At 47.7% G+C, this 27,247-nt stretch overlaps 1 protein-coding gene across 6 annotated transcripts in view; it reads left to right on the forward strand.

Annotated features, from left to right (window-relative positions):
• Positions 1–27,247, forward strand: part of SDCCAG8 (SHH signaling and ciliogenesis regulator SDCCAG8) — a 2,836,880-nt gene that overhangs the window by 1,717,636 nt on the left and 1,091,997 nt on the right. For all 6 annotated transcript variants that reach the window (XM_069607958.1, XM_069607955.1, XM_069607954.1 and 3 more), the window contains one exon: positions 21,124–21,251. In XM_069607958.1, coding sequence (XP_069464059.1) covers positions 21,124–21,251 — 128 coding nt within the window. The remainder of the gene's footprint in view (positions 1–21,123; positions 21,252–27,247) is intronic.

Here is a 27,247-nt window from a genome sequence, read left to right on the forward strand (position 1 = left end):
TAACTGGAGACATGGTCGGACTGGTCGGGACACAGGGGTAGTAACTGGGTCTCTGCTCAGCCCCTGGTTAAGTATAGGGTTGTTGACCCCCATAGTGAAGATTTGTGCATCCGAGAAGAGCTTGCTAGTCTCAAAGGTAGCCCCAAGATCACTGAACCTCAAAGTGAAGATTTGTGAATCCGAGAAAGGTATTCTTGTCGCAGTGGCATGGATACATCCACTGAAAGCCAGAGAAGGGTCTGGGACCCCAACACCAGTGAAACAGACATCTGAGGAAATCTTCCTCGTCACAGTGGAAGAGATGGGTCCACTGAAAAGGATTTGGGAGAAGGATTTTGGGACTTTGCTAATACTGTGAGGGAGTGGCAAAACAAAGATCAAGTTGAAAGATACTCAAAAGAACTTTCAAACACCAGGAGAAGGGAGTCATTCCCCCTGGCTTTGTTGTGAACTATATTGAAGGGTGCGGACCAATACCAGGAGAAGGGGTTAATTTTCCTGGTCCTGAGAGTTCAGTTGTACAAAGGTTTTGTTGGAACTACAAGCTAGGTGATGGTAGTTATTCCTCATGGCATTCTTTTCCAAAAGAACATTTGTGGGGACATCAGGAGAAAGGAGTAATTCTCCTGGAGAAGGAGCTTTCTGTTGGGTTATTTTTTAGTTGTAGTGTAATGGCTATAACTAGGTTGTGACACAGGATGGAGGAGTTTGATTTTGACAGACATTCTGACAGATCCTTTAGTATTAGTTTGAGGCAGGGAAACCTCTCTGAGGCTAGGGATAGTGAGGGTTTCTTTTTACTATAAATAGGTTTATAGCAACCATCGTGCCAGCCTGTTAGCTCCCTTCTTCGACACCCTCGCATTTAACTAGCCACTAATGCAGGAGACATCTTGATCTATCTTTTGCGCCAGCTAGGTCTAATAACGTCAGAACTCTTGTGGGTTTAGTGACCTGATATGCTTTTTCTTTGATATGAAATTTCAGGGAAACTGGAGCAAGACCCCAGGCATAGCTGATTCCACTTTCCTTCAATGCATATTTCGATTCCTCAAATGTTTTCCTCCTTTCAAAAATCCCCAGTGCCAGGCTTTGATGCAAACAGAGATTGAGACTGCCCTTGGGTGGTAGCGGTATGCAGTATAAATCAACATAACATGTTTCATGACCTTCTTATCGTAGATGATCTTTTTCTGTGGCTAACAGTAGCACTTTTATAAATGTGCTATGGTTCAAGAAGTGAACAGTGACTGGCCATGGAATGTTTCCTGGTTCTACTCTCATGTGAAGTAATCAGCGGCTCCTATCGATACTAGTAGAATCTGGTATTGGAGGGGGAAGGTATCATCCAAGATTTTTGCTAATACTTTCTTCATTTTCCCAGCCTACTTCTTTTCCCGGGACCCCAAGGATTCAAACCTTTTTTTTTTCCCCCCAAATCATCCATGCAGACTTTCAACATCATCGGCGAATTGCTCCAATCTTGTGAGATTGCATTTTGCGAATTCAGGTTGGCTTCTAAATACCCTCTGTTCCACCTTGTCCATTAGACCCAGGATCCCGGACAGATCTGCCGGTGTCCTTTATATCCTTTGTAATCGATGATATATCCTGGGCCACAGATTACAGCAGTGCATACATCAAGCTGAGGAAGGATCTGGGCTCCGAGCTTCACTGGATTTGTCATACGTCACCCAACACAGTGGCCGCAGGAGCTTTCTTATGGTGTTTTGACTTGCCACACACCAGAATTTATATGCTGTATCCTAGATTGTAGGAGAGGCTCCCTAGGGCTGGTCGTCATTATTCAAATCAGTTCTGAAGTGGGGGTCACTGTCCTTTGTCTGCCAATAAGGATCCTGCCATCCACAGACCCACCTTATATTTAGCCTGCTCAAAACTGGTTGGTTCTGAATTTCCTCCGCCAAAAAAGGAGTTCCAGCCTGCTTTTTATGTGTTTCCAGATTTCACTTTTTTCCACTTTTTCAAGGGAGAAGGGGCTCAATGCCAGTGACTTGCTTTTTCAAGCACAGAATCCATTTTCTGGACTCTGTGAGCTTACGAACTCTCCATGTGTAGACTGCCAAGGAAGGATAGTGCTGTCTCCATAACCTCATCTTTAGCTTTATCCTGCGGCCTTTGCGGATTGGCGCCAGACCCTGGTTTGGAGAAGGGGGTAGAGGAGGTAGAGGACAACTCTCAAAGCTGGATGCTGAGCTGAATGAGGTTCCTCCATGGTGCCTCTGCTTCCAGGCCATGTAAGAAAAAGGTCAGGCCTCCAGAAATCTGCAGTGCCCATCTGCCACCCACAGTTCCCCGGGATTGCATGTCTCTGGGAGCGCTCAGTTGTTTGTCCAGCCCCAGCTCCCCACCTACCCGGGGCCCGCACAGCCTTTTGCTCCAATCGGGGCCTTCGTAGAACTTCCAGGCCTCACGAGGTCTGCTCTGATGAGCATCCATTCTGACACCAAGGCAGATCCTCTTCATCGTCTCCCTTGTTCGTACTCCTCATCAAATGTGTGTGGAGACCAGAATTGATGGCCTCATTGCCAGGCATCTTCGATCAGCAGTGCAGGTGATTTATCCACTCTCTAGGAGATTGATCTGCATAACATCAAACGGCATCATTTTGTTGTTTTGCTGGAGCTACCAGTAACTGCAGCCATCATAGCTTTGATCCCTAGCACACACAATATGATCTTTCGCTAATGAATTCCCTTCTGCCACAGATTCCTCATGTTTGATATTCTATCTACAGCAGTGTTTGGGAATTCGTTTCACCACCGGGGGGCCAGTATACATAGAACCACTGTTTCCCTATGATCTCTGTTCATTTTTTTCCACACTCCGACCACTTCTGGACCGCCACTTAGCTTAGTTAGCATCTAATTGTGTCTTGCCTAACCATGTAATGGCCTTGGGCTTCAAGCCCTGTGTGCACTGCGTGGGGCAAATGTCTGTCAAATGCCCATATGATTTGCCTATACTGTCTTGGGGAGGACAATGACACACAGGATTGTGGATCACAATCAATTTGCGTGCACGCCCCAGGGAGTATGCCGCCAAGCTCTTCACATTAGTAGTGATAATAGGACCCAGTCAGAGTCTCCTAGCCGGGAGGCCTTGAAGACGGTGGAAGCCTAAGCAGGAGATGGTTCACGAGAACAAGAAGAAACGTAGGTAGAGGTTGCACTCCCCCAGCAACTCTTTTCGATGTCATTCTTCCTCCAATTCCAGAAAGTGAAACCATCACTCAGTCTCCTAGGACAACTGTCCATTGATGCAGATAATGTTTCCCACTAAGTCCTCTACTCCTGAAGAACTCAGACAGCAGGTGTTGGACATCTTTGTCAAAGTGCTGCCATCTTCACAACCAGTGCTGGTGGCAACCTCGGGGCCCATCGCATTTCATGAAGCTGGCAGAGGTGCCTCTGTGGACCACAACTGAATGCATGTAAGCTCAGCTCCTCCTCCACCATTGGACTCCAACCATCCTGGCACAGAGCAGCTCTCCCTTCACTGTTGATGCCCCAGCATGGAAAACTCCCTCAGCCCTGTGGCACCATAACTTCCTCGGAATATGTCCCTCTTTTAAGAGGACTGTTTATGTCAAAGATGTCTAAAATCTTTGCCGAGGAACAGGATGCTCTACTTTTGAGATCTGAACCTATGTATTCCGGGGAGGCTAAGCGCATTCCTGAAGCTTTCTATGGTGAAGAGTAGGGTCTGGCTGACCACCTTTGTCCTTCAAGGACCCAGCGGCTTGGACACCAACAACTGAGCTTGATATCCTCCTGGGATCGCGTAGGCCTTGCTTGATATCCTCCTAGGTTTGCGTAGGCCTTGATGACGAAAATGCTGGAAGGATACAGTTTTGAGTGAATATCTGGGTACGTTTGGTCAACAACTCGATCAGTGATGAAGAGGCTGGCGATTTGAACTGCGGTTTATCAGCGATGCAAGTAAAGCAGCACTTATTGGTTCGAGCCGAGGCAACAACGCGCTTCAGCTGGCGAGGTGCTGCAGAGAATTGGTTTAAATGGGCAGAACTGCGGTTATAATGTCATAGGATGCCAAAGGCAGCTCCAGCGGGTCCTGTGGATTCGAACTTGGGTGGACATGCTTGAATCATAGTTTGCAGCGGTTCAACAGTGAAATGGCAGGAATCCTGCCAGTCTTGGCTCTCAAGAGCTGCGAGTCCCACTCTGTGGTCTCCTGGACTAGATGGGTCCTATTCTCTGTCTGCCAAACCCAGGGAAAGCTGATGCAAACCGTCAGAGGTCCTTCACAACTGTGAAATCTTGGGCAACAGTATGGCTGGCCACGATGCCGGCCTTGTTTTTGAAGCCGTTCACCTTTAATGGTCCATGGGGATGGTTAGGGGACAGAGCTTGCCTCTGAACACCTGCTTTCACCTCACAACTGGAGGACTTTGCAAATGACTGCTCTCACCGCAGAAGCCAACTAAATCTTGTTGAAGGTTTGAAGTCGAGAGAAGATTCAGTTAAGTGGTGGGAGACCCCATTGGTAAAAGACAAAATCCCTCCGGTGATTGAACTAAAGCTAGAATGCTTAAGGGGCCTAATCCCTGTTCTTGGAACAAGTGAACTTTGCCTTCTGATAACACACCAAAAGTGCTTTGTGCTACAGGAAGTGAAGGGGATAGGAATGAAAGATAGAGGCAGAGAGAAACACGATAGTGGAACGTTCCTCCAGCTGTAAATAGCTCCCTCTGTCTACACTAATGACAACCCTTTGTTTTCTCAATAGAATCAAAGGCCTTTTGATATGCAGCACCCTGGTGTAAGGATACTCCCTTTGAGGATGTGTATGCCCTGTGGAGTGGCTGTCGCTCTGGGGAGGGTGTTACCTGCCCTCAGAAAGGAAGAAAGAGGCAATACCCCAGGGCTAGCTAGCAGCAGCAAGCACAGCTTTTCTGGTGAAAATACACATAAACATTCGACTTCTGAAGAGAGCGCACAGGGCTGACACATATGTGATATCAAATTGATATGGCTTGGATAACTATGTGCCACCAGGACAGCCTCCTTAAGATTGTCGTTTTGGAACAATGGTTCATATCTTACATGCAGCCCCTGCGCTGTAGAGACTTGGCTGTCACTGCAGCTGTCAAGAGGACACAAGTGACCCCTGAACCTGCTTTGTGCCACTGGAGAACAGGCGCTGCAGATCTGGCTACTGATGCAGCATGACATTATGCTTGGCATCATGCGTTTGGCATAGAGCTTATGAAAGGGAAATCTGATCAGAAGATTCCCCTCCCTGAAATGGATTACCCACATCATTTTATGAACTAATAAAAATTAAAAAGCCAGGGCTTCTACAACCATTCCAGATGGCAAATCCTCACACCTTCAAGTCTCATAAGTTTTCTGCTTGGTGTTTGGGAAGATGTCTGGAATTGTTCATTTGTCCTACCTCCTCTTTTCTGGATTTCTGGCTTTCTTTGGCATAGATGGACCGGCAGATTTTGATTGTGAAAGGGAATTTAGCTGCCATTTTGATATTTAAGAGAACACCTGAATAAGGCTCTTTCTACGCAATCCCCACCGTTATCCAGTTTGTGTGAGGTTTGCGTACCCAGTTTCTCCTGCTCTAGTTTGTTGTTACTGAGGGTGTTTCGAATTTTGTTTTGACTTTTGTGACAGGGCCATTGATCCAGCGCTGTCAGGCGTGGGAGGGAGCCCGACCCCAATATCCCTGGGTGCCAGAGAATGTGTAGACAGGCCTCCTCCCACCATCTCCTTACCTGCCAGCTGTGCCATGGCAGGACCTGGCGTCGCGCTGCATAACATCCTCGCAAGAAAAATCACAGACTAGAAAAAAACCAGCTCACCAAGAGAAAGAAATCCCTAATACAGCAGAGCCGTGTAGAAAAGGGGGTGGGGCTTGAAGCCCTTATGTAACATCCCAACCCCTACCCTGTTTCACCCCTTGAAAGCAAGGTAAGCCATTGGTAGGGTAAGTGACCGATCCAGAGAGGGGAGGGATATATAAGTGGGAGCTTGGGAGTTGTTTGGTGTGGGCTGCAGTTGGGTGTGTACCAGCGACGGAGGAGGACGTCCGAGAGACCAGAGAAGGTGAGAGCGACTGGAGTATGGAGGCTATTGTCAAGGAGGAGTGTTTGTGTGAGAGAGAGAGGAGTGTAAGCAGTAGTGCTAGTGTAGGAGTAGTGGAGTGGGGGAAAAATTAGTGATGGAGGTAGTAGTGGTTGGGAGAAGAGTTGGTAGGTGGTGGAGAGCCAGCACAGGACATAAGTGGTAGAGGGGGAGTTAGTAGTAGAGGGTGAGCTTTCAAAGGATTCATTTTCCTATATCTTTCCATCCGCCTCACCTTAAAACGACCATTTATCAATTCCATTGGCTGAATCAAGTGCGGGCCCTGAGCTACTACGTCTCTCTGACAAGAGACATCAGGAAAGATGACCTGTCTTTATGGGTTATGCTGGTGCTTGTGCTGGAAAAGCTGTGCCCGAAAAAGCCCTGTCAAGTCGGATTGTCCGCTTAAATGCCAATCTGGCCAGGAAGGATATGCCCGAGAGCCTCAGGTCTCATTGCACTAGAGGCCTGGCTGTCACCTCTGCCCTGCAGAGGTGGGTTCCTGCTTTGAATTTCTGCCAAGCGACTATCCAGGCTTCATTCCTTTCAAGACAGGATGCTCCCTTTGGCTTAGTAGTCCTCCAGAAGGTTTTAGTGTAGGTGGTGTTTTTCTCACTCTCCTTCATCCTCCAGATTTATGTAATGCTATGAGAGTTCATCAAAGCTGAGTCTGTGGGAGGAAGGATTCCATTAGGACAACAAATTACTTGCCTCTCAGTGATGTTCTTTCGGAAGGATTAGTCCTTCTTTCCACAGAATCCTCATCGTCCTCCCAACCTGCCTCTATTGGCGGATAGCTTGTACATCTCATGTGTACTGTGGTCCCTCAGCTGATGAGTGCAAGGATAAAGGGCGGAACAGAGGTCATGGCGGTAGCCGCTTCATATGAACTGGCCCTGATGTTGTATGCAATGTAGGGTGCGCTATGGCACTGCTGATGTGGAACCACTCTGCACTCCCTGGTGCAGAAAAATCTCTAACGACATATGGTGCTGGGGATAGAATATGAAAGAAAGGGACTCTATGGGAGGAAGGATTAATATATCAGAAAGAGCTTTACTGAGAGGTAAGTAATGTATTCTTTGTTACCAAGGGATGCAATGGGCTTCATTACAAGTTTGGTGGTAGCCTTGCCGGTAAAAATGGCCCTGGCAATGGGGATATGCAGGGCCACTACAACCCTGGCAGACCCTGTATTTCCCCACTGCCAGGGGCCTGAAACTTTTACTCCCCATTCTCATTTGAGCCCCAATGGGAGCCCATAGGGCTCAATGGGAATGGGGAGGCTGAATGCACCGGCACCATTCAGAATGGTGCCGGTGCATCCGACATGCTCTGCTCGCGGGTGCCGGTACGCCCTCCAGGTCCAACCTGGCGTGTGAAAAGGCACCCGAGAGCAGAACTCGTAGTTTGTCGGTCCAGAAACTACGGTACTGCCAAGCTTACTGGTACCGTAGTTATCGAACCAGCAAACCTGTAATGAGGCCCACTGTATTTGTGAAAAGTAGATTGGATTGTGGGGTTAACACCCTCACCCGATCTAGCCCGCCAGTGAGGTTGTTGAAGCCATTAGCACCCTGGGTTACCAAAGCGGCAACCTGGGGTGCTAAAAAAAAGAAAATCCATTGCCAACATGACCGCCAAGGAAAGGGGGAGCTCCCTTTCCATGGCGCCGTTCTGCGCAGAGAGAGAGGTGCGGCTGCCGCCACAGCTGCAAAAAGTTAAGTTGGGAGGGGATTAAAAATAAAAAAAGGGGACGGATGGTGGGGGGAAAATGGCAACAGGGGGAGCCATCCGTCAGGTGGCATGGAACGCAGGCCTACACTGGCGCGTCAAGCTTGCGTACCTAGCCACCTGATTGGCTGGCTCCCCCCGCCCGGGTGCTAATGTTAGATGAGGTACCGGTCTCTTGCCTACATTTCAAAAACTGGGAATAGGCATAATGTTATTTGGTCGAAGCGAAACTTGATAATTTCACATATTTCTATACAAAAAACAGCTAAAAACCATGAATAATCCAAATGCCAGAAAGGAGCACAATTACAATGGGATTGCAGGGACATAGGCCCGTATGCCAAAGTAGCAAAAGAAATGTTGTCCACGCTCCGAGACACTAAATGTTATGGGCACAGCACCACATCGAGTTTTGGACCTGGGCAGTACATATACACCACCACCCCTGAATTTTCTCTTTTTTGTTTGTCTCATCCAAAGAAGACAGATTGTCCTGATACTGGCTTGTACGATACACATATTATTGAATATCCTCAGCAACACATGCATTATTTTAAACATGCACATATGGAAATAACTTGTAATATACTGAAATATATTTCTCATAATTTTTGTCACGCCGATGAGATCACAATATGCTTTGGGCATAATGACTACGGTTCTTGGAATATTTATGGCGTTTTTATTGGACAATCTGCAGGCTGTACATATGAAGTAAGGAGGGGCAAGTTAATATAATTATATATGTTTATTTATTCTTTATAATTATATTTTAAGTTAAGATATGAATAAACAAGGGACAACGACGTGTGCGTCTCCACAGCTCCGCTCCTCTTCCAACTGTCCTTTTCCTCCGTTCCATCTCCCCCTTCCATTCCTCTGCACGAGCATACTCTCGTGCAGATGCACGCTATACGCAAGGAGGATACTACACATCTCCCTTCTTTATATGGAAGAACTCTTTGGCATAGTTTCATCATCCCACATAGTCACAGAGATAACTTGGTGGTCTGGATTCTCTTCCCGACCTGGATCTAATCCTGTAACTCCTTTCTTGATACTCATCTGAATCTGTTGCCAAGGAAGAAACCCTCTTTGATTTTCTGCTCAACACTTCACCCTCACCTCGCAGATTCCTATCCACAATGTCAACATTTGTACTCACTCTACTTCTCTCACTATCCATTTTTCCCAAAACACCAAACTGACTTCCCCAACTTTGACCACTTATATCCATTACCCTTTCATTGTTCCATAGTCTACCATCCTGGGTTCTAATAGCATGGGAATAAACCTCTACCACTCTCACGGGCTTGGACCATTTGCAACCATCTCTTCTCAAATTCACAGGTAGTTTTATCCTCACCCAACCACCCACCTGAAATTCAGGTAATTTCCCAAAGCGTTTTTTATCATGTATTTTTTTGTTGTCAATTTGTCTATGTCTAATATTTTCCTTTGCTATTTCTATTTTATTCTCACTACTCACAAGGTCATTCATCCAGCCTGGAGACATGTTTGTATTGGCTTTCCTGCCCCTATTGAGTTCAAATGGTGTGACTCCAGTGGAGCTGTGAGGAGTGAATCTGTGGGCTAACAGAGTCTCTTTGACTGCTATCTTCCATTCCTTCCCATTGGCCCATGCCAGTTTTATAGCATCTTTTATCACTCTATTAAACCTCTCCACAATGCCATTGGTTTGTGGGTGGTAAATGGCGCACAACTTATGGCAAATGGCTTTACTTTTCAAATACGTCTCCATTTCCTCAGATTTAAATTGTGAGCCATTATCTGTGAGGACTGTTTTGGGATATCCCTCTCTCTCACACACCTCTTCCATGAATCTTATAACATCACTTGTGGTAACTTTAGGTAAGAATTCAATTTCAACCCATCTGGTTAACATGTCAATTATAACTAGACAATGCGTAGCACACCCATCACTCCAAACGGGACCAATCACATCCATAGCTAATTCACTCCACGGACTCTCAGGGACCTCTCTCAAAACCATTGGATATTCTGCACCCTTGCACACTTTATCGCTCTTAGAGCAAAGGATACATTTTCTAACTCGGTCTTCGATCAGTCTATCACAACCGGGCCACCAATACGTGCTTCTGATTCTTCTTTTAGTCTTTACAATTCCCTGATGTCCTTCGTGAGCCATCGTTATAATCTTTTCTCTTAAGTTGATAGGGGGTATCAATTTGTCTCCTTTCATGAGGCAATCACTTTGCAGATATAATTCTTCACGTACGTCCCAAAAAGCCTTTACTTCTGGAGAAAGCACTTCATTCTTCTTCCATCTCCCTTCTTTCACCATCTTCACAACTTCTAATAGCGTAATATCCTTCATCATGCCATCGTTCCAATCCTCCTTGGATACAGCTTGGCTCGATATTTCACACACGGCTTCATGATCTCCAAAATCCTCTTCAACTTCATTAAGATTGGTCAAACGGGACAAACAATCCGCCGTAATGTTCTTTGAACCTGGAATGTGAATAACTTTGAAACTGAACTCTTGAAGCCTTGTGACCCATCTCCTAATCCTGCTGGATACTCTGTCTAGACCTTTGGTACTGAGTATTTCCACTAAAGGTTTATGATCTGTGTGTATGGTGAATTGTACCCCCCAAACAAACGACCGGAACTTCTCAATGGCCCACTTGATTGCCAAAGCCTCTTTCTCAATTGTAGCGTAATTCTTTTCTGGTCCTTTGAGTAACCTAGATGCAAAGGCAATTACTAATTCTTGTCCATTATAATATTGCGATAGGGATGCACCTAAACCCACGTCGCTTGCATCAGTGGTAATTACAGTCTTCCTGCCTCTAACAAAACTTTGCAGTGCCGGGGCTAGGGCTAACGCCTTTTTTATGAATTGGAATTCTTTCTCACACTTCTTGTTCCAGCTGAATTTCTTATTCATTTTCATTAGACTCCTCATTTCGACAGTGTGGTCTGAGAAATTCTCTATAAACTTGGCGTAATATTCTGCCATTCCAAGAAAAGTCCTTAGTTGATCTTTGTTGTCCGGAGTATTCATGGATCGAATGGATTCTGCCAGGTCTCTCTTGGGTCTAATACCATCACCGGTTATTACATGTCCTAAATATTCTATCTCTTTTCTATTGATTTTCGATTTGGCTTCACTCAAAACCATTCCAGCTTGGTGTAGTTTGTGCAACACTCTGTTCAACCTCATATCATGTTTATCTTGATCATCTGCAAAAACCAATACATCGTTCTGAAAAAAAACCACACCTTCCATATCACCAAGTATATTCTGCATTATTCTTTGAAAAACTGAAGCCGCTGATATTAACCCAAATGGCATCCTGCGGAATTGATAGAGCCCTTCTGGCGTGATAAAAGCCGTCAAAGATTTGGATTCATCATGTAGTTTGATTTGGTGGTATGCCGCTGTGAGATCTAGTGTAGAAAAGAACTTTGCAGGGCCCAAAGTAGATATAAGTTCCTGTATATTGGGTAATGGGTGTCTGTCAGGAATCACACATTTATTCAACTCTCTCATGTCGACACATATTCTTATTTTTCCTGTGGTTTTCCTAACAATGACCAATGGTGAAACCCATTCCGCTGCATCAATTTTCTCAATTACTCCTTGCATTTCTAATTTGGTTAGTTCTTCTTTGACTTCCTTCTTGAGAGCCAACGGAACATTTCTGAGCTTTTGGGCTACTGGTCTTGATTCCCTTTTTAGCATTATCCGATGCGAGAAACCTTTTAAACATCCTATTACATCATCTCTAAATATTTCATTCTTTATCTTCTGAATGTCGCCCATGTATGATCCATCGATTTGGTAAACCATTTCATCAGCATTAGGGTCTAACCGGACCTTGAGCGATTTCTGGTGTGTCCAACTGAGAAGTGCAGACTCTCCGCTTTTAGATACGTAAATGCGACCACTTGCTTTTCTCCCTTTGAAGTCTAAATTTGCAACGAACCACCCAAGCAATTCTATTCTGACTCCACCGTATGCCTTGGGTTTTACATCACCTTCATGTAAATATTCTGGGCCACATTTCCTCCACATCTCTTCTGGTATCAGCGTATACTTCGCTCCTGAGTCCACCATCATATTGACTGGAAATCCATTCACAAGAATTTCAGCTCTGGGGCTCTCTATGTGCGTGTCTTCATCAGTGACCATGAAAACACATTCTTCTCCATCGTCATCATCTCCAATCCAATTAGAGGATTGTTCTTGTTCGCCATTTGGGTTGGTCCTACAGCACCTTGCTATGTGACCTTTTCCACCACACCTTCTGCAAATCATCTTAAGGGCAGGGCATTCCTTATTGTCAGCCCAGTGGCTTGGGCTACCACATCGGTAACATCCTCTTTGTCTGGTCCTTCCTCTACCATCCTGGGGAAGTATGCTCCTGTTTTGACGTTCAGGACCTGACGTAGACGTCCTCATCACATCAGGTCTATTCCTTCTCCTAGACTCGAACCCGCCAGGTCTTCTTGTATTGGCTTGGTTGTACACATCTCTACCCTCGAAGGATCTTCGCTGTAAATTGCTGGCGTTGGGTATTGTTCCGTCTCTTTGTGATCTCACTTTCTTTTTTTTGTTGCCTCTAATTATTCCAATTTCTTCCTCTTGATCTGATTGTACAAGACTGATCGATGATTTGACTGACAAGTCTTTCATTCTATTCTCTAAGGTAGAAACACACGTTTCTGTGTGCTCGACTTCCTTGGCCAATCTAAGTACAACATCGAGTGTGGGATCATCTTCAGACCAAAGCCTCTCTCTGACCTTGCTGCTTCGACACTCAAGCATGAATTGGTCTCTGATCCTTTCATCGAGTTGTTGGTTGAAATTGCAATTCCGGGCCATTTTCCTCAAAGCAGTGACATATTGTTCTACAGATTCTTCTTTCTCTTGAACTCGCTTTCCGAATTTGTATCTTTCCAGAATGGTGCTCATTTTCTTGTCGTAATGTTTATTGAGTTTGGCAATGGCGATTTCATACATGTTTTTGTCCCTTGTTTCATCTTCTGTGAGGTCAGGCAAGTCCTCAAATTTCTCTTGGCCCGCTGGTCCTAAACAATGTAATAGTAGAGACTTCTTTCTTTCTATACTGTAGTTCACTCCACAAACTACATGTGCATAATGTTCAAAGGCTTTAAGCCATCGCTTCCAGGGAAGTATAGGTTCACCAATTTCCGGTAGGAACATGTGTGGTGGTTGTACTCCTTGCATGGCCATTTTTGATTGTAAGTGATCGGTTCAAGGATGCAGCTTAAAATCTGTATTTTGTACAAATCCGAGTCCTTTATGTTCTTCCTTCTTACTGTGAAGAGGAAGAGTGTGAGGAGCGATGAGGATCGCTGAAGTATGTAATGAAGATTATGGCGTAGGTAACTGAGTCGGTATTTTTTTTATTTTTCTTGAATTTCCACTGTGAGGAGGAAGATGACGGAGAGTAATGAGGATTACCTATTACTCGACGCGGAGTATTGCGTAATGGATTTAGGCAGGCAAAGGGTGCACACGACAGTGGATGGTGAAGATGTGAACAGTGTCGTGGTTGGGCCCGCCTCCTCTGACGGCACGCAAATTTATTGGGCGGTGAAAGTATGAACACTTCCTTCTTGCAGTGAATGGCCAGGATCAACAGCTGGGGCCCGCCCCCTTCCGAGAGCACGCAGTGCGGTGTGCGCCGGGCGGGGCTCAAAAGCAGTGAATAAATTAACTCGACCGGCAGTCTCTCACCAAGGATCTTTGCGCGGCCGGGATGGGAACCGCGTTCCTACCTGCGGTGCGGCCGGAGATCCTTCTCAACGGCCACAATTGCGTCTTCTTTTTTCTTTTATCCTCGTCGCCACTGAAGTAAGGAGGGGCAAGTTAATATAATTATATATGTTTATTTATTTATTCTTTATAATTATATTTTAAGTTAAGATATGAATAAACAAGGGACAACGACGTGTGCGTCTCCACAGCTCCGCTCCTCTTCCAACTGTCCTTTTCCTCCGTTCCATCTCCCCCTTCCATTCCTCTGCACGAGCATACTCTCGTGCAGATGCACGCTATACGCAAGGAGGATACTACAACATAACATTCGCACTCGGGGAAGGGCCATCAGCCAATCAGGTGGCTGGAACAGTGGGCAGAATAGACATTCTCAGCCCGCTGCTTACAGCCACCCGAGACCCTTCCCTGGGTAGGCCATTTAAAACAAATGTAATGTGGAGAGGCAACAGGGAGCCCCTGTTGCTCCCCCCAAATCCTCTGATTCCCCTTCTCCACCCCCAACTTGCTCCGTTTGTTAGCAGTCTAAGGTGTGTGCGAACCCTTTGAAAATCCCAACACAAAAGCCCCTTAAAGCACTCAGATTTCGGGTACTCGAATTTGTGAGATTAAAAGGCGGAAATATTAATTATTTTTGGTCCACGCAGCCAAGAGTGCATGGTAAACTTTACTGGAAAAATGACCAGCATGATATTTTGACTGTAAACCTACAAAACCGTGTTATTTGAAATGCACTCTGCTTACAGAAGAAAGTTGAGGAATGGCATGCCAAGTGAAACCGGGTAACAGCCAATGCAGTGAAAGATGTCAGGTTTGGCCTATGCTGCCAGCTGCAAGCATTGCTTCATTAATGGTACATCTGACAGCGTGAGCTATAGAGGGAAAAAATGTGTAGCGGTGTGCGACGGAATTCTTGCATTAGCACAATCCTGCCATTTGTTTTATTCAAATATTATTTGTGGCTGCAATGTGAAATAAAGTTACACATCCATTTGGAGCTAGTGAATTAGATACAGCTGCGACAGCGAATTAAGAAGCGATTACCCACTTACCTTCTGGACCGGATCAGCTTTGTGCTCTGGTCCTAGCCCTCCTCCTGTCCCCATAGACATGGAAAAGGGTAGAGATTTCATGGGATAGTTATGGCACAGGGTACATAGTAAGTACTACGTTGGTTAAGTATGGTTTATCTCCTCCGTGCATTGCTTTTTATGTACCCAATGCTATAAATATCCAATGCGATCCGAACCTACACTTAGCTGGTATTTTTAATAAGATTAAGTATTTCATATACCATTTGTTTGTACCATTGCCAACATGCCAGCACTGAATCTCTTAAACATATACATCCCATTCCTTCTTTGATATCAATGTATGATTGACGTAAGTCGTGGAATGGGACCTTTTTGCTTTTATAAAAAAATTGCTCATTAAAAGTGAAAGCATTGCTACCTGTTCTCTTCTATCCCACGACTTGCGAACCCCCGTACTCCTACGTCCTGTCCCCTTTCCTCCATACTTATGAGACATTCCTCCATCCTGTGGAACGGGACCGGGGCACTTTGTAAAAGCATCAAAACTTTGCAAAAATGTTGTCCTTCCTCTCTTTTAAACTGTGTACTGCACGCGGCCGTAACCCCGCCCATCTTAGCTCCGCCCAGCGCATCGCCCATCAATCCTTTTCTCCGCTCGTTCGAGACTGGACGCACTTGCATCTGTGGAAGGTTTTTCCTTCCAATTTCCTCCTCTGGCTCTTGCTGGCGATCGTGTGATAGTCCGTCTGTGCCGTTTCAGCTAGACTTTACGAATTGTTCTTCCTGTCAGCGTCGCTTTGCTAGGGCGGATCCCCATCCTCTTTGTTTAGAGTGTTTGGGTCCTGACCACCGGTGGGACTTGTGTTTTTATTGCGATTCCCTTTCGGTCCGGCCACTTCAACGTTGGTTAGAGCAGTGGGAGGAGGTGTTCCAGGGCACTCCCCCTACGCATTTTCAATCCTTCATCGACGAGAAGAAGAGATGCCTGGTGAGTTCTTTACTTTTTAGGGCACCCCGGCCGGGGGACTCCTTCCCGGGGTCTTCCCGGTCTGCGAGGAGCTTCAAAAGCTCTGTACCGGGGCTTGCCCTGAGGTTTCGTCTAGGCCTAAAAAGAGTTTTCTCTGAGGGTCTCCGTAAGGAGCCTGTTGACACCGGATTGCATTCCTAGGCCCCGCCTGTGGGGGCTGTTTGTAGGCCCAGTTCTACTGAGTAGTGGGGTACCGGAACTTGTTCCGAGGCCACCTTGATTGGAGCACCGGGGTGCGCCCCGATGCCTCGGTTGAGGTTGCGGATACCGAATGGAAGTTCGAGGCCCGACGTGAAGAGGCTTTTACCGGACTCGGGTCCGGGGTCCCTTATGTAGAGGCTAAGGTGACCAACAGTTCTGGGAGGCCTGTCGGTGAGTGGTGTTCCTCATGGTTTGCGCTTGTGGGGTGACTCCATATCTGTTGAGGGAGTAAGGAGTGATGTTTTGAACCGTAATTCCTCCTTTACCGGCAGTGTCAAGGTCCTTCCTTCGAAGTCTAGTTTGGCTATAGCATTTCACAGAAACATCCTAGGCCACACAGTACCGGCTCGGCCGAGGTTCCTTGTGTTAAGGCTAAAATGAAGACCCCTGACCCACCTGTGGGGACCCCTGCCTCACTTCCACACGTGTCGCAGTTCTCAGGTGCTGACAAAATGGCGGTCATTCCCGCCAAGACCACAGCGGCCATTTTGGATACATCCCTTACAACTATGCCATCGGCCTTAGGTGTAGGGGTTGGTTCTGTGGGTGAATATCGGTTTCCTTGTGCACATCGGTTTCGTCCAGTTTATGACTGGAATGCACGGATGCCCTTAGCGCACAATGTCTCGCTGCCTGCAGCATCGGCGCCCTTGATTTATGTGAACACCACTGGCGACAGGCCCTCTTGGCAATCCTCTCCCTTGCGTCCCTGGAATTACTCCTCTCATGAGAGGCCTCCTCCTGTCGCCCCTAAACCGTCGGTGGAGGATGCCTTTTTCGGCAAGTTTCAAAAACGTATGCGTTCCGACCCATTGAAGGCGTACTTTCGAGGCTTGTTCAGGGAGATATGCCCGCCTGCGCTGTTGGTTTCACTTGCGGTTCCTGTGGTTCCGCCGATGCCGCCTTTGCCTGCGGGGCCGTTGTCCCCAGTGGACAAGGTCATTGTGGTGCCCGATGCGGCTCAGCCTGATTCAGACCTGTCGGACGACACGCAGGGTGATCGGGACAGCGAAGACCAGCCCCACTCTATCAGAGCTTTTCACGACTGGGTGCTGGACATGATGTTTCTGTTGGATGTCCCAGTACCTGAGGCACCTGCTCCGCAGGAGGGCATGCTTTCGGGGCGTTCACCTTGTCTCCTTTGGAGCGCACCGTCTTGTTCTTGCAGAAAGTCGTTTTGGTCGAGGTCCGCAGAGTCTGGGAGAAACCACACTCTGGACTGTTTGTCAGCAAAAAAATTGACGCGCGCTAGAGGCTCCATTCTTCGGAAGAGGTGACCTTAGCGTCATGTCCGCCCCCCTGCTCCACGGTAGTGGCTGCGGTCACTTTGCAATCCAGGCCTGCAGCATCTTCTTCTACGACGACTACACAGGTCCTGGGCAAAGAGGATAAGCTTCTGGACTCCCTTGGGAGGAAGATTTTCGCTGACTCAGCCCTACAATTGCATCAAGCCAATGCAGAACTGGTGTTAGCGGGGGCGAATATCAAAATGTGGAAAGGTCTGTCGGAGTTTGAGGAGTATATTCCCGCTGAAAAGCTTGAGGATTTTAGGGCGGGACTGTCGCATGCAAGGGTCCTGGCCCTAGATCTGCTGGAGGCTGCGACGCATTATGTCGACACTTCGGCCCGGGGTCTTATGCTTGGCGTGGATACCTCTCGTTAGGCTTGGCTGCACGCCACCAAGTTCTCTAAGGAGGTGCAGGATAAAGTTTTGGTTCTGCCCTTCGATGAAAAGGAGCTCTTTCATTCTACAACGGATGTGGAGCTGACCAAAACGAATGACAGCATTCAGACCGCCAAGTCCTTGTCTCTCCTGGTAAAACCACCCTTTAGGACTCGGAGATCATTTTCGCAGCCTCGGCCATTCTCTGGTTTCAGGGGCTTTCTAGGTTGAAAATCCTGCAGGGTTGACACCCTTTTGGGAAATTCCCGCCAAAGGCAGCAACGGAGTCGGTTTTTCTCCCGCTCCTCAGCCTCCTCCTCTGGTTCAGGTGGTGCCGCCACCGAAAAAACCAACTAAATGAGGGTTTTCTGCGCTCGCACGAGGCATCGATGGGAGGACGCATTGTGTCTCATTGGGATACGTGGCAGACCATCACCGAGGACCGGTGGGTCTTGTCAGTCGCTCGGGCGGGCTTCCGCCTACCCCTTGCCCCCTACCCCACCCATCAATCCTCCCTTCCAGTTGTCTGGGTCGCCCTCCCTCAGAGCCGAGATCCAGAAGTTACTGGATCTCAGAGCAGTGGAACCTGTTCCCCTGGGGGAGCGAGGGGAGGGCTTCTACTCCCAACTGTTTATGGTACCCAAATCCAACCAGGCTGACCTGCACACCATCCTAGACCTTTCCCAGTTCAATCTTTTTCTACCCCAAGAGAAATTCAAGATGATCACGCCTGGTCAGATGAAGTCCTCTTTACAGAAGGGCGATTGGCTCAGCGTGGTGGACCTTCTGGATGCATATATGCATATCCTGATCTGGAATCCACACCGGAGATACCTGTGTTTCTCTGTGGGGGAGGAGCACTTCCAGTTCCGAGTGCTCCATTTTGGCCTCAGCTCAGCACCGTGTGTCTTTACGAAGATGATGTCGGTTATCACAGCTTATCTTCGGCTTCAGAGTATCCATGTGTATCCGTATTTGGACGATTGGCTGTTGCGCAGTCCTTGCCCCCTGAAAGCCGCGTGCAATCTTCAGTCTCTCCTCCAGCTCCTGTTCCACCTTGAGCTGTCAGTGAACTGGCGGAAATCTTCCATGACGGTCTCTCAGGACTTGACTTTCCTGGGTTTTCGTTGGAACACGATCGACTGCAGAGTTTACCTAACCGGGGAGAGAATGGCGGATCTGTTGGCCACATATCAGATGTTTGCGCAGTCGGAGAGCATTTCGGCCTGGTGGTTCCAGAGGCTTCTGGGGCTCATGGCCTCCTGTGTATTGGCTCTTCCTCTTGCTCGGCTCAAGATGAGGCAGACGCAAAAAGCTCTTCGGAATTCTTGGTGTCATGGCTTTGGTTCTGTCACTGGTGCTTAGACAAACAGCTGGACCCCAGGGTGGCTATGATTGACATTGTGCTGTCTTTCGTTTCTCAACTAGCAGAGTCAGGCATTCATGTTCTGTCATGCAGAACCTATCTTTCGGCTATAGCCGCCTATCTATCCACGGACCAGTGGTCTTATTCGCTGTCAAATCCAGTGATTAGGAGACACTTCACGGGTCTAACGCATCTTTACCCTCCGGTTCGCAAGCCGCACCCGACGTGGGATCTGAATGTGGTCCTTACTGCGTTGTGCCATAAGCCGTTCGAACCAATGGCCACGGTAGATCTTAAGCACCTTTCGTGGAAAGTGTCTTTTTTGGTCGCCGTTACTTCAGCTAGGCGCGTGAGTGAGCTCCAAGCTCTGTCGGTGGAGCATCCCTTCTTGGTTTTCCACAGGGATAAGGTGGTCCAGCTGACAAATCAGTCTTTCCTACCGAAGGTGGTTTCTGATTTCCATCTGAATCAGTCAATCTCCCTGCCTGTCTTCTTTCCAAATCATGCTTCAGAAGCAGAGAGGGTTTTGCATTGCTTGGATGTTAGAAGAGCTCTTACGTTCTATCTGGACAGAACATCTGAATTTAGGAGTTCTTCTCAACTATTGGTGCCTTTTGGTAATCCACAAGGTAAATAGGCCTCTAAAGCGACTATCTCCAGATGGATCGCTGGCTGTATTATGGAGTCTTACACTGTCCAGGGTCTGCAGCCTCCTAAAAGGATTCATGCACACCTGGTACGGGGCAAGGCAGCTGTGGTTGCCTTTCAAAAATATGTCCCCTGGGAGACCATCGCAAAAGCGGCTACCTGGGCCTCCCCTTCGGCTTTTTGTAAACACTACTGTTTGGACCTGAGCTCCAGATCTGATGCTCAGTTTGGCCAAGCTGTGCTGAAGAACCTTTTTCAGTAAGGGGTTTCCATCCACCCGTAGTTCCTGTGAGGAGTGCTTGGGAATCTCCCATAAGTATGGAGGAAAGGGGACGGGACGTAGGAGTATAACCAGGTTACTCACCCTAGTGGCCACATTACTCCTAATCCATAGTCCCCTTTCCTCCATAAACCCGCGTGCCGTCCCCTCTAATAAGGTTGCTTTATTATTGCTTAAAGGTCGCAGACCTGGTGATAGAAAAGGACTGATGGACGAGATGCTGGGCGGAGCTAAGATGGGCGGGGTTACGGCAGTGTGTGGTACCCCATGTAAAAGAGAGGAAGGACAACATTTTTGCAAAATTCTGATGCTTTTACAAAGTGCTCCGGTCCCCTCCCACAGGACGGAGGAATGTCCCGTAAGTATGGAGGAAAGGGGACTATGGACTAGGAGTAAGGTGGTCACTACGGTGAGTAACCTGGTTATTTTCATACCGAGACTCCTAGGAAATTTGATCTGTGATATTCGCTGTTAGGGTTCTTTTTTAGTAGTCCTTCTGCTATTACCATAATCTTAATTTGGGATTTCATGCAATATTCAGCAGCTAGAAAGCCAATACTACCCCCTAGTGTGTAGGAAAACTGCTAGGTGAAAAACTGCATATCCCACTGGTGGTCCAGCACACAGGGCAATCTAGCAGCAGTCCTGCATAGAAAATGGCTGTTTTTAATGTTGTTTAATTTGTATATATTTTTCCTGGGAGTTGAGTTATAGTCCTGATCGCATGCAATCTAGCGGAGACCCCAATGTATATTGTGGACCCAGGACCAGCTGGATGGCGTCTGGCGCCTTGCATCCAAAATAGGAAAATGCAGTGGTTTGAGGGGCGGGAGTAGCAAGAAGGGTCCGAGGTTCATGGCCACCTGCTCTTATGTCAAGTGGGGTCTCATCGGACTTGCCCTATGCTTGTGGCCAGGGGTGTTGCAAGGTCTGGTAAAGATCCGGGGCTACAGCCCCCTCACACCCCACCCCCTAGCAACGCCTCTCCTTGTGGCACTGCCCTCCTGTGCCCCCTCGACACTAGTGGTACCCAGAATTCCTACCTGAAAACCTCAGCCATTACTTGGAGTTTTTCCATTTTAAAGGATAGCTGAGTAATCTTTTTTCTGCCACGAGCTAGTGCTGCTCTGCTTATTAGAAGGCAATGCCACGCCAGAAATGAGCAAATATTATGTTTTTTCGTGAAGTGTAATCATTCGTTTTTGCAAATAAACTCGAGTATAATTGGCTTTCTGGTCTCTCAACTTTATTTTGTAGGGTCGAAAACGAAGGTATTCAGCAAAGCCTCAGCAGTGATGCGAGGGCCCTGGCCTTGCAGGCCCAGAAGCGCGAGCAGGAGCTGACACAGAAGCTGCAGCAAATGGAGGCCCAGCGTGACAGAACTGGTAGGTGGTCGGGGAAGATTAGAGCCTGGGCACTCGCTCACAGTCCAGGCCCAGCCCTAGCTGTGAAATGACATCAGGAACACCTGTAACCTTTGGCTGGCCGAAGGGAGCAGATGCTAACTACACCGGAGATCCCGAATTACATATTAGTTAGCGTTTAAAAGGGAAAATGCAAAGTATTGCCCACTGTCTGTTGATTTCAGAGTGCTGCTCCCACATCTGTCGCACCATCTGGATTATGGCTTTATTTACCTGTGTTCAAGAAACGTAAAGCGGAGAGAGGCCACAACAAAGTGGAAAAACAAAGGACCTCTTTTTGGCTGGATTTTGCGGCGCACATGTTATTATAAAGAAAATAGCATCAGAAGCTCTGCGGGAAATGCTCTGAGTTTATCGTTAAAGTCTCGTGAATAGCACCGAACAGTTTCCACAGTACACACATTATAGCTGCTCTAAAAGCCTAATGAGTTTGTTTCGGCATCCAAACTGGAGCAAGCTTCACCCATTAATCGCTTCTTAATTCGCTGTCGCAGCTGGATCTAATTCACTAGCTCCAAATGGATGTGTAACTTCATTTCACATTGCAGCCACAAATAATACTTGAATAAAATAAATGGCAGGATTGTGCTAATGCAAGAATTCCGTCGCACACCGCTACACATTTTTTCCCTCTATAGCTCACGCTGTCAGATGTACTATTAATGAAGCAATGCCTGCAGCTGGCAGCATAGGCCAAACCCGACATCTTTCACCGCATTGGCTGTTACCCGGTCTCACTTGGCATGTCATTCCTCAACTTTCTTTCATCTGTAAGCAGAGTGCATTTCAAATAACACGGTTTTGTAGGTTTACTGTCAAAATATCATGCTGGTCATTTTTACAATAAAGTTTACCATGCACTCTTGGCTGCGTGGACCAAAAATAATTAATATCTCCGCCTTTTAATCTCACAAATTTGAACACCCGAATTTTTAGTGCTTAAGGGGCTTTTGTGTTGGGATTTTGAAAAAGTTCCCACACAGTTTAAATAGACTGTTAACCAACTGAGCAAAGGGTCACTATAACAATAAAGAATAAACCACTTTATTTTAATAATAAGAATTACATTAATCTCAGTATTGATATTAAGCATATCACTATGGAAAACATTTATTTTCCCTATTGCTGAGATATTGAGAAGGAATGAGGAAAGACCAAAGATGGATTAATTGAAAATGATAAATTGACCTAAAAGTTGGTTTTCATGCAAGTGCAGAGGCGGACAGACATTGTAGTTGATGAATTGTTACTTCAAGAGATTTAATTTATAGCTGCAATCATGTTTGGAGAAACTCATGAAGAGGAATAAAGTGAGAAGTAGAACCAGCAGAAGTCCATAGCAAGTGTAGCAGCAAAGTTGCAGATCTGTAAATGCTACTGAGGGGAAGTGGAAAAAGCAGAGCTGAAAATAGAGGACCCAGTGCCACAAACCAAAGGGGGTAATGTTGACATAAGAGGTCAGAGAAGCCTAGTGAAGGAACTTGGTAAGCACCATTGTAACGCCACTGAATACTGATCTGGTACATTGTGGGAAATGTACAAATGCCTCCAGCGAAGCAAGGAAACATGTGAGTACTGAACCACTGCATTGTGGGAAAATGAGTATAATTCCCTCGCAAGAAAGCATTTGAACACTAAACCGCAGAATTGGCGTTAATGGCATACAAATGCCCACAGTAAAATATTGGTTAATCTAATTAAAAGAAAAGATTCAGAGCAACGTGGTATTTTAACAACATACATGTAAGCTATGGCCTGCGCACAGTATTTGAAAAACACGTGCAATATTTTCAAGTGCCCTCACATCAAAATATAGTGACAAGGCCCGAGATAAACACCTCAAGTACAAGAAAATAATCTTCAACGTTTATTAAAAGCAGGAAACTGCTTAAGCTGATGAGAAAAGGAACAACAATTTCAAGTTACAGAAAGAAAACAAACTTATATTGTATGCTGCTTTATGTGTTTATTTAATTTACAGAAATCCAGGGTCATGCTTATGAAATCTACAGATCTTGAAAATGTGGACATTTGATTGGAGTTTGATAGGCCAGTGCAATGAATAAACTTTGTTTTTGTTGAAAATGTGAAATATAAGTGCACAGAAAAATGTAACTTTAAAAAGTGGCAATTGGGAGAAACCAACCTGAATCAAGCATCAGCTATAGGTTTGAACTCTGGTATCCTGCTCAATTTATCACCCCTAGCAATGGGATGTGACAGCTGATGGCATGCTTTCTCACTGAGATGAATTGGCGGAGGCGAATTAGGCAAATTTGCATTTTGTCTCACAGAAATGCCACATGCCAGTGTGTCACATATCTTAGCATCCGCAGTGATGGACGAGCGTTACTTTGAGATAAGAATATTATTTCTATATAAAGGTAGGAGTGAGTTAAATGAAAACATATGTGTCCCGTAGAGTCCCAGTCTGCCCAGGATTTTCTGCTGAGAGGAGCTGCTGCTACTGTGTGCCTTGCTTTTCCTTAACTTGACTGGCCCTTTAAACTGGTTGACTCCACCTTTAAAAAGGTGTTGCTGGCGCGAAGCGCCGCGCGGAGTCCCGTAGAGTCCCATTCTGTCCAGTCCGCCTCAAGTCCACCTCAAGACGGCGAAAGGATTGGTGAAAACAAAGAAAATTGCTATCAACGGAAAATGGCTGTGCCGGGCCCCCAAACACGGCTAAAGATGCTGTTTGAGTGCCGGCAGTCGAAACTGCCTAGAGGCGTCGACCCCACGCCATCGTCTAAGACAAATGGTGAGGTAAGCGCTGAACTGTTATTACCAACTTGCACTCAGTTAGCTGTGCCTACCTTACAGTCTCCTGTCTCAGCGCACCTACACAATATTTCGGAGATTGTGACTACAACGCAGGCTCAGGAACCACTAACGTTGCAATCGCTACAATCATTACAGGTCGATGTACCCGAAGCTTTAACTGAACCAGGATCTGTAATTAGATCTGAATCCTTTTCTTCTACTCTGCATGACAGTGGGAGCGTTTTACGACCTGGGCTCTCACACAATATAACCATTGACCCCACGCCGTTTCAATCGCCGTTTGATGTTAGATGTAGAATTAATGGAAATGCAAATTCCAGCAAGCTCCCTCGAGCAAAGGGAAGTGTCGTTTGATCCCCAGTTGAAAGACTATCAAATGAAGTGCACTATGGGCCTGGAAGTGCCCTGTTTGGAATCGCCGACGGTACCAGTGGTTGGAGCTCAATTAGCGTGCACTTTGGATTCGGCTGGCCACATCTCCGCATTACAATCAGCAACTTCAATGCTGCTCCACACATGCGTGAGTTTACATTCGCCTTCGCAATTCAAAGAAACGGCTTTTGCTTTTCCATTTGGCTGTGTCGTTGCAGGTTCAATTAATCATGCAGCTGCCAACCCTAATGCTGATGTCGGCTCAAGCGGCGCTATGGATGAGTCTCAAAAGTTCGTGAGACGCGGACTGCTGGCCCACATAGAGCTAGTGCTACTACACCTAACAGAGAGGTACCTTACCGCCCTAAAACTGAGTTATTGAATATCAAATCTGCAGTTCTTGATCTCACTCAACTAAGAACGTCAGACCAATTAAAATCGAGTTTTGAGGGAATTGGGTCCTCCGACGTATTCCATATCTATGACAGGTAATGTCCACAGCTGTGCTGCTTCGGGAAATCTTTGGCGTCTGCGTCCTGCGTCGATGACGTCGATGCGCCGTCCCCGAGGACCGACGGCCGACGGCCGACGTCACCCGATGTGATAAGTAGGACGCACGACGCTCATAGCCTCAGTTCTGTTTTTTCCGTGAACGTGTTCGCTTCGTGAATCTCGGTACGCCTCGACTCGTTGGAGTTTGTAATTCTCGGTTTGTTGAACCTGTTCGGTTTGTGTGAAGACCTGTTCGTGACGATGTCTTTCTCATCTTCAACCCCGCGTCCGGGCTTCAAGAACTGTGGGGACTGTGGGTCCAAGATGTCGGTCACGGACTCGCACGATGCCTGCCTCTGGTGCCTCGGGGAGGCCCACGATACGGACGACTATGTCGACTGCCAGTCGCTGACGGCAAAGGCCTTGCAGGAACGCAAGAAGAAGCTGTCGGTAGGCGGGGTGTCTAAGCCCCGGAAGTCGAGGTCTGCAGGGCTTTCGACGGATGACTCGAGGGGCAACTCTCCGCGTCATCGTTGGAAGTCCAGTGGGTCTCCTTCCAGGAGTCGGTCTCGCCACTCCTCCGCCTCTTCGAGGCATTCCCGGAAGCGCCGGCATAGGTCACCTTCCCCGTCCTCTTCCGAGGACTCCGCCCGTTGGCGGGTTGCTTATCCCTCCATGCAAGCGACACCGGAGGAATGGGCTTCCTTTGGGAAGCAGATGCTAGCGATTCTTGAATCGAAGGGCACCTGTCCGTCCTCGCCTCTGAGTGGGGTCGGTCGGCACCGGTCGAGAGACACCGCTCGTACGCCTTCGGGCTCGGGTGGTCGGCACGGCTCGCGGGAGAGGTCCCGCTCGGACAAGGGTAGCCGTTCTCGCCATGCCTGTTCCAGGTCCCGGTCCTCGACGCGCTCGAGACCGTGTGATCCTGTGGCGTCTTCGAAGAAGACGTTGACGCCTGTGGCGCCAAGGTCACCGATTTCTCTCGAGGCTCCGCCTCCGAGGGGGTCGTCGACGCCGTCGGCGCCTAGGTCGTCGAGAGACACGCTCGGAGCTCCGGCTTCTGCAGCTGACGTCGATGCAGATTTGCTCGACGTCGACGCCTTTTCTGTCGACACCGGCGCCGATTCATTCGGCGCCCTCGACACCTTTCGAAGCGGTGGTGTCAGAGGGGCCCCGTGGTACGGGGTTTGCCCCTAGAAAGGCTCTGGCTAAGGTCAGGCACTGTTTTGGTCCCCAGAGGTCTTCCTCTCCCCGCCTGGAGTACATTTCAGAGGGTGATGAAGGTTCTGGTGGCGGCCTGGTTCCGGTTACGGTTCCAGATTAACTTATCTCGGGCCATAGCCAGTTTGATGACCTGCGGCAGTCGCTGCATGATGCCAGTGGACTGGACACCTCTCCGGAGGTGGAGATTTGTAGGCCGGAGCCTGGCACTCATGCCAATTCTTCATATCGGCGCCTTATGTCTTGGGTTACCGAGTACTTGGGTTGGTCAGCTCCCCCAGGGGAGTTCGTTCAGGATGATCTCACGGAAATCCTTGATCTCGGTCCACCCACTGACCTGGTTTTGCCTTTTGATATGGCTCTGCAGAGAAGGGTGGCAGCGGCTTGGACTGCTCTGGAGAGTCTCCCGGCAGTGGGCAAGTCTTTGTCGCATTAATACCGTCCAGCCAGTAGCGACCCCTGCTACTTGTCTAGGCACCCCACTCCGGAGAGTTTGGTGGTGCAGACGGCTACGGCCCCGGCAAAGCAGGCGTCGTATCCTACCATCCCTCCGGATAGGGACGACAAATGTTTTGACGGCTGGGCGAAGAAAGTGTTTTCTTCGGGGGGTATGGTGCTTCAGGCGGCCAACTCCATATGTGCCTTGTCTCATTTCACACACACTCTGTGGAACTGTGTTGCATTAGCGGGTGAACATATTCCCGAAGGGATGGTTTCCTTGCTATGGTTCAGGATGGCAAGGATACCATGTGTGAGGCCGTTCAGTCGGGTTTGGACTTGGCGGATTGTGTCAGCCGGTCCATGGCGGCAAGCACCGTAATGCGCAGGTTTGCGTGGTTGCGGAAGTCTGGGTTCCCTCCTGATGTGCAGTCCCGGCTCCTCAACATGCCCTTTGACGGTGAACACCTTTTTGGCAGCAAGGTTGACGAGAGCCTTGAGAGGTTGCAGACCTCCAAAGCTGCAGCGAAGTCGTTGGGCGCTGCAGTTCCCAACCTCTGCCTTTTCGTCCTAGGGGACAGCAATGGAGGGGAGGTTCCTTTCGCTATTACTCGTCCTTCAGTAAAGCGAGGGGAGCTAGCAGTCAAGGAGGC

Source organism: Ambystoma mexicanum, chromosome 4q, assembly GCF_040938575.1.
Source record: "Ambystoma mexicanum isolate Mex_15411 chromosome 4q, UKY_AmexF1_1, whole genome shotgun sequence".
Taxonomy (NCBI): domain Eukaryota; kingdom Metazoa; phylum Chordata; class Amphibia; order Caudata; family Ambystomatidae; genus Ambystoma; species Ambystoma mexicanum.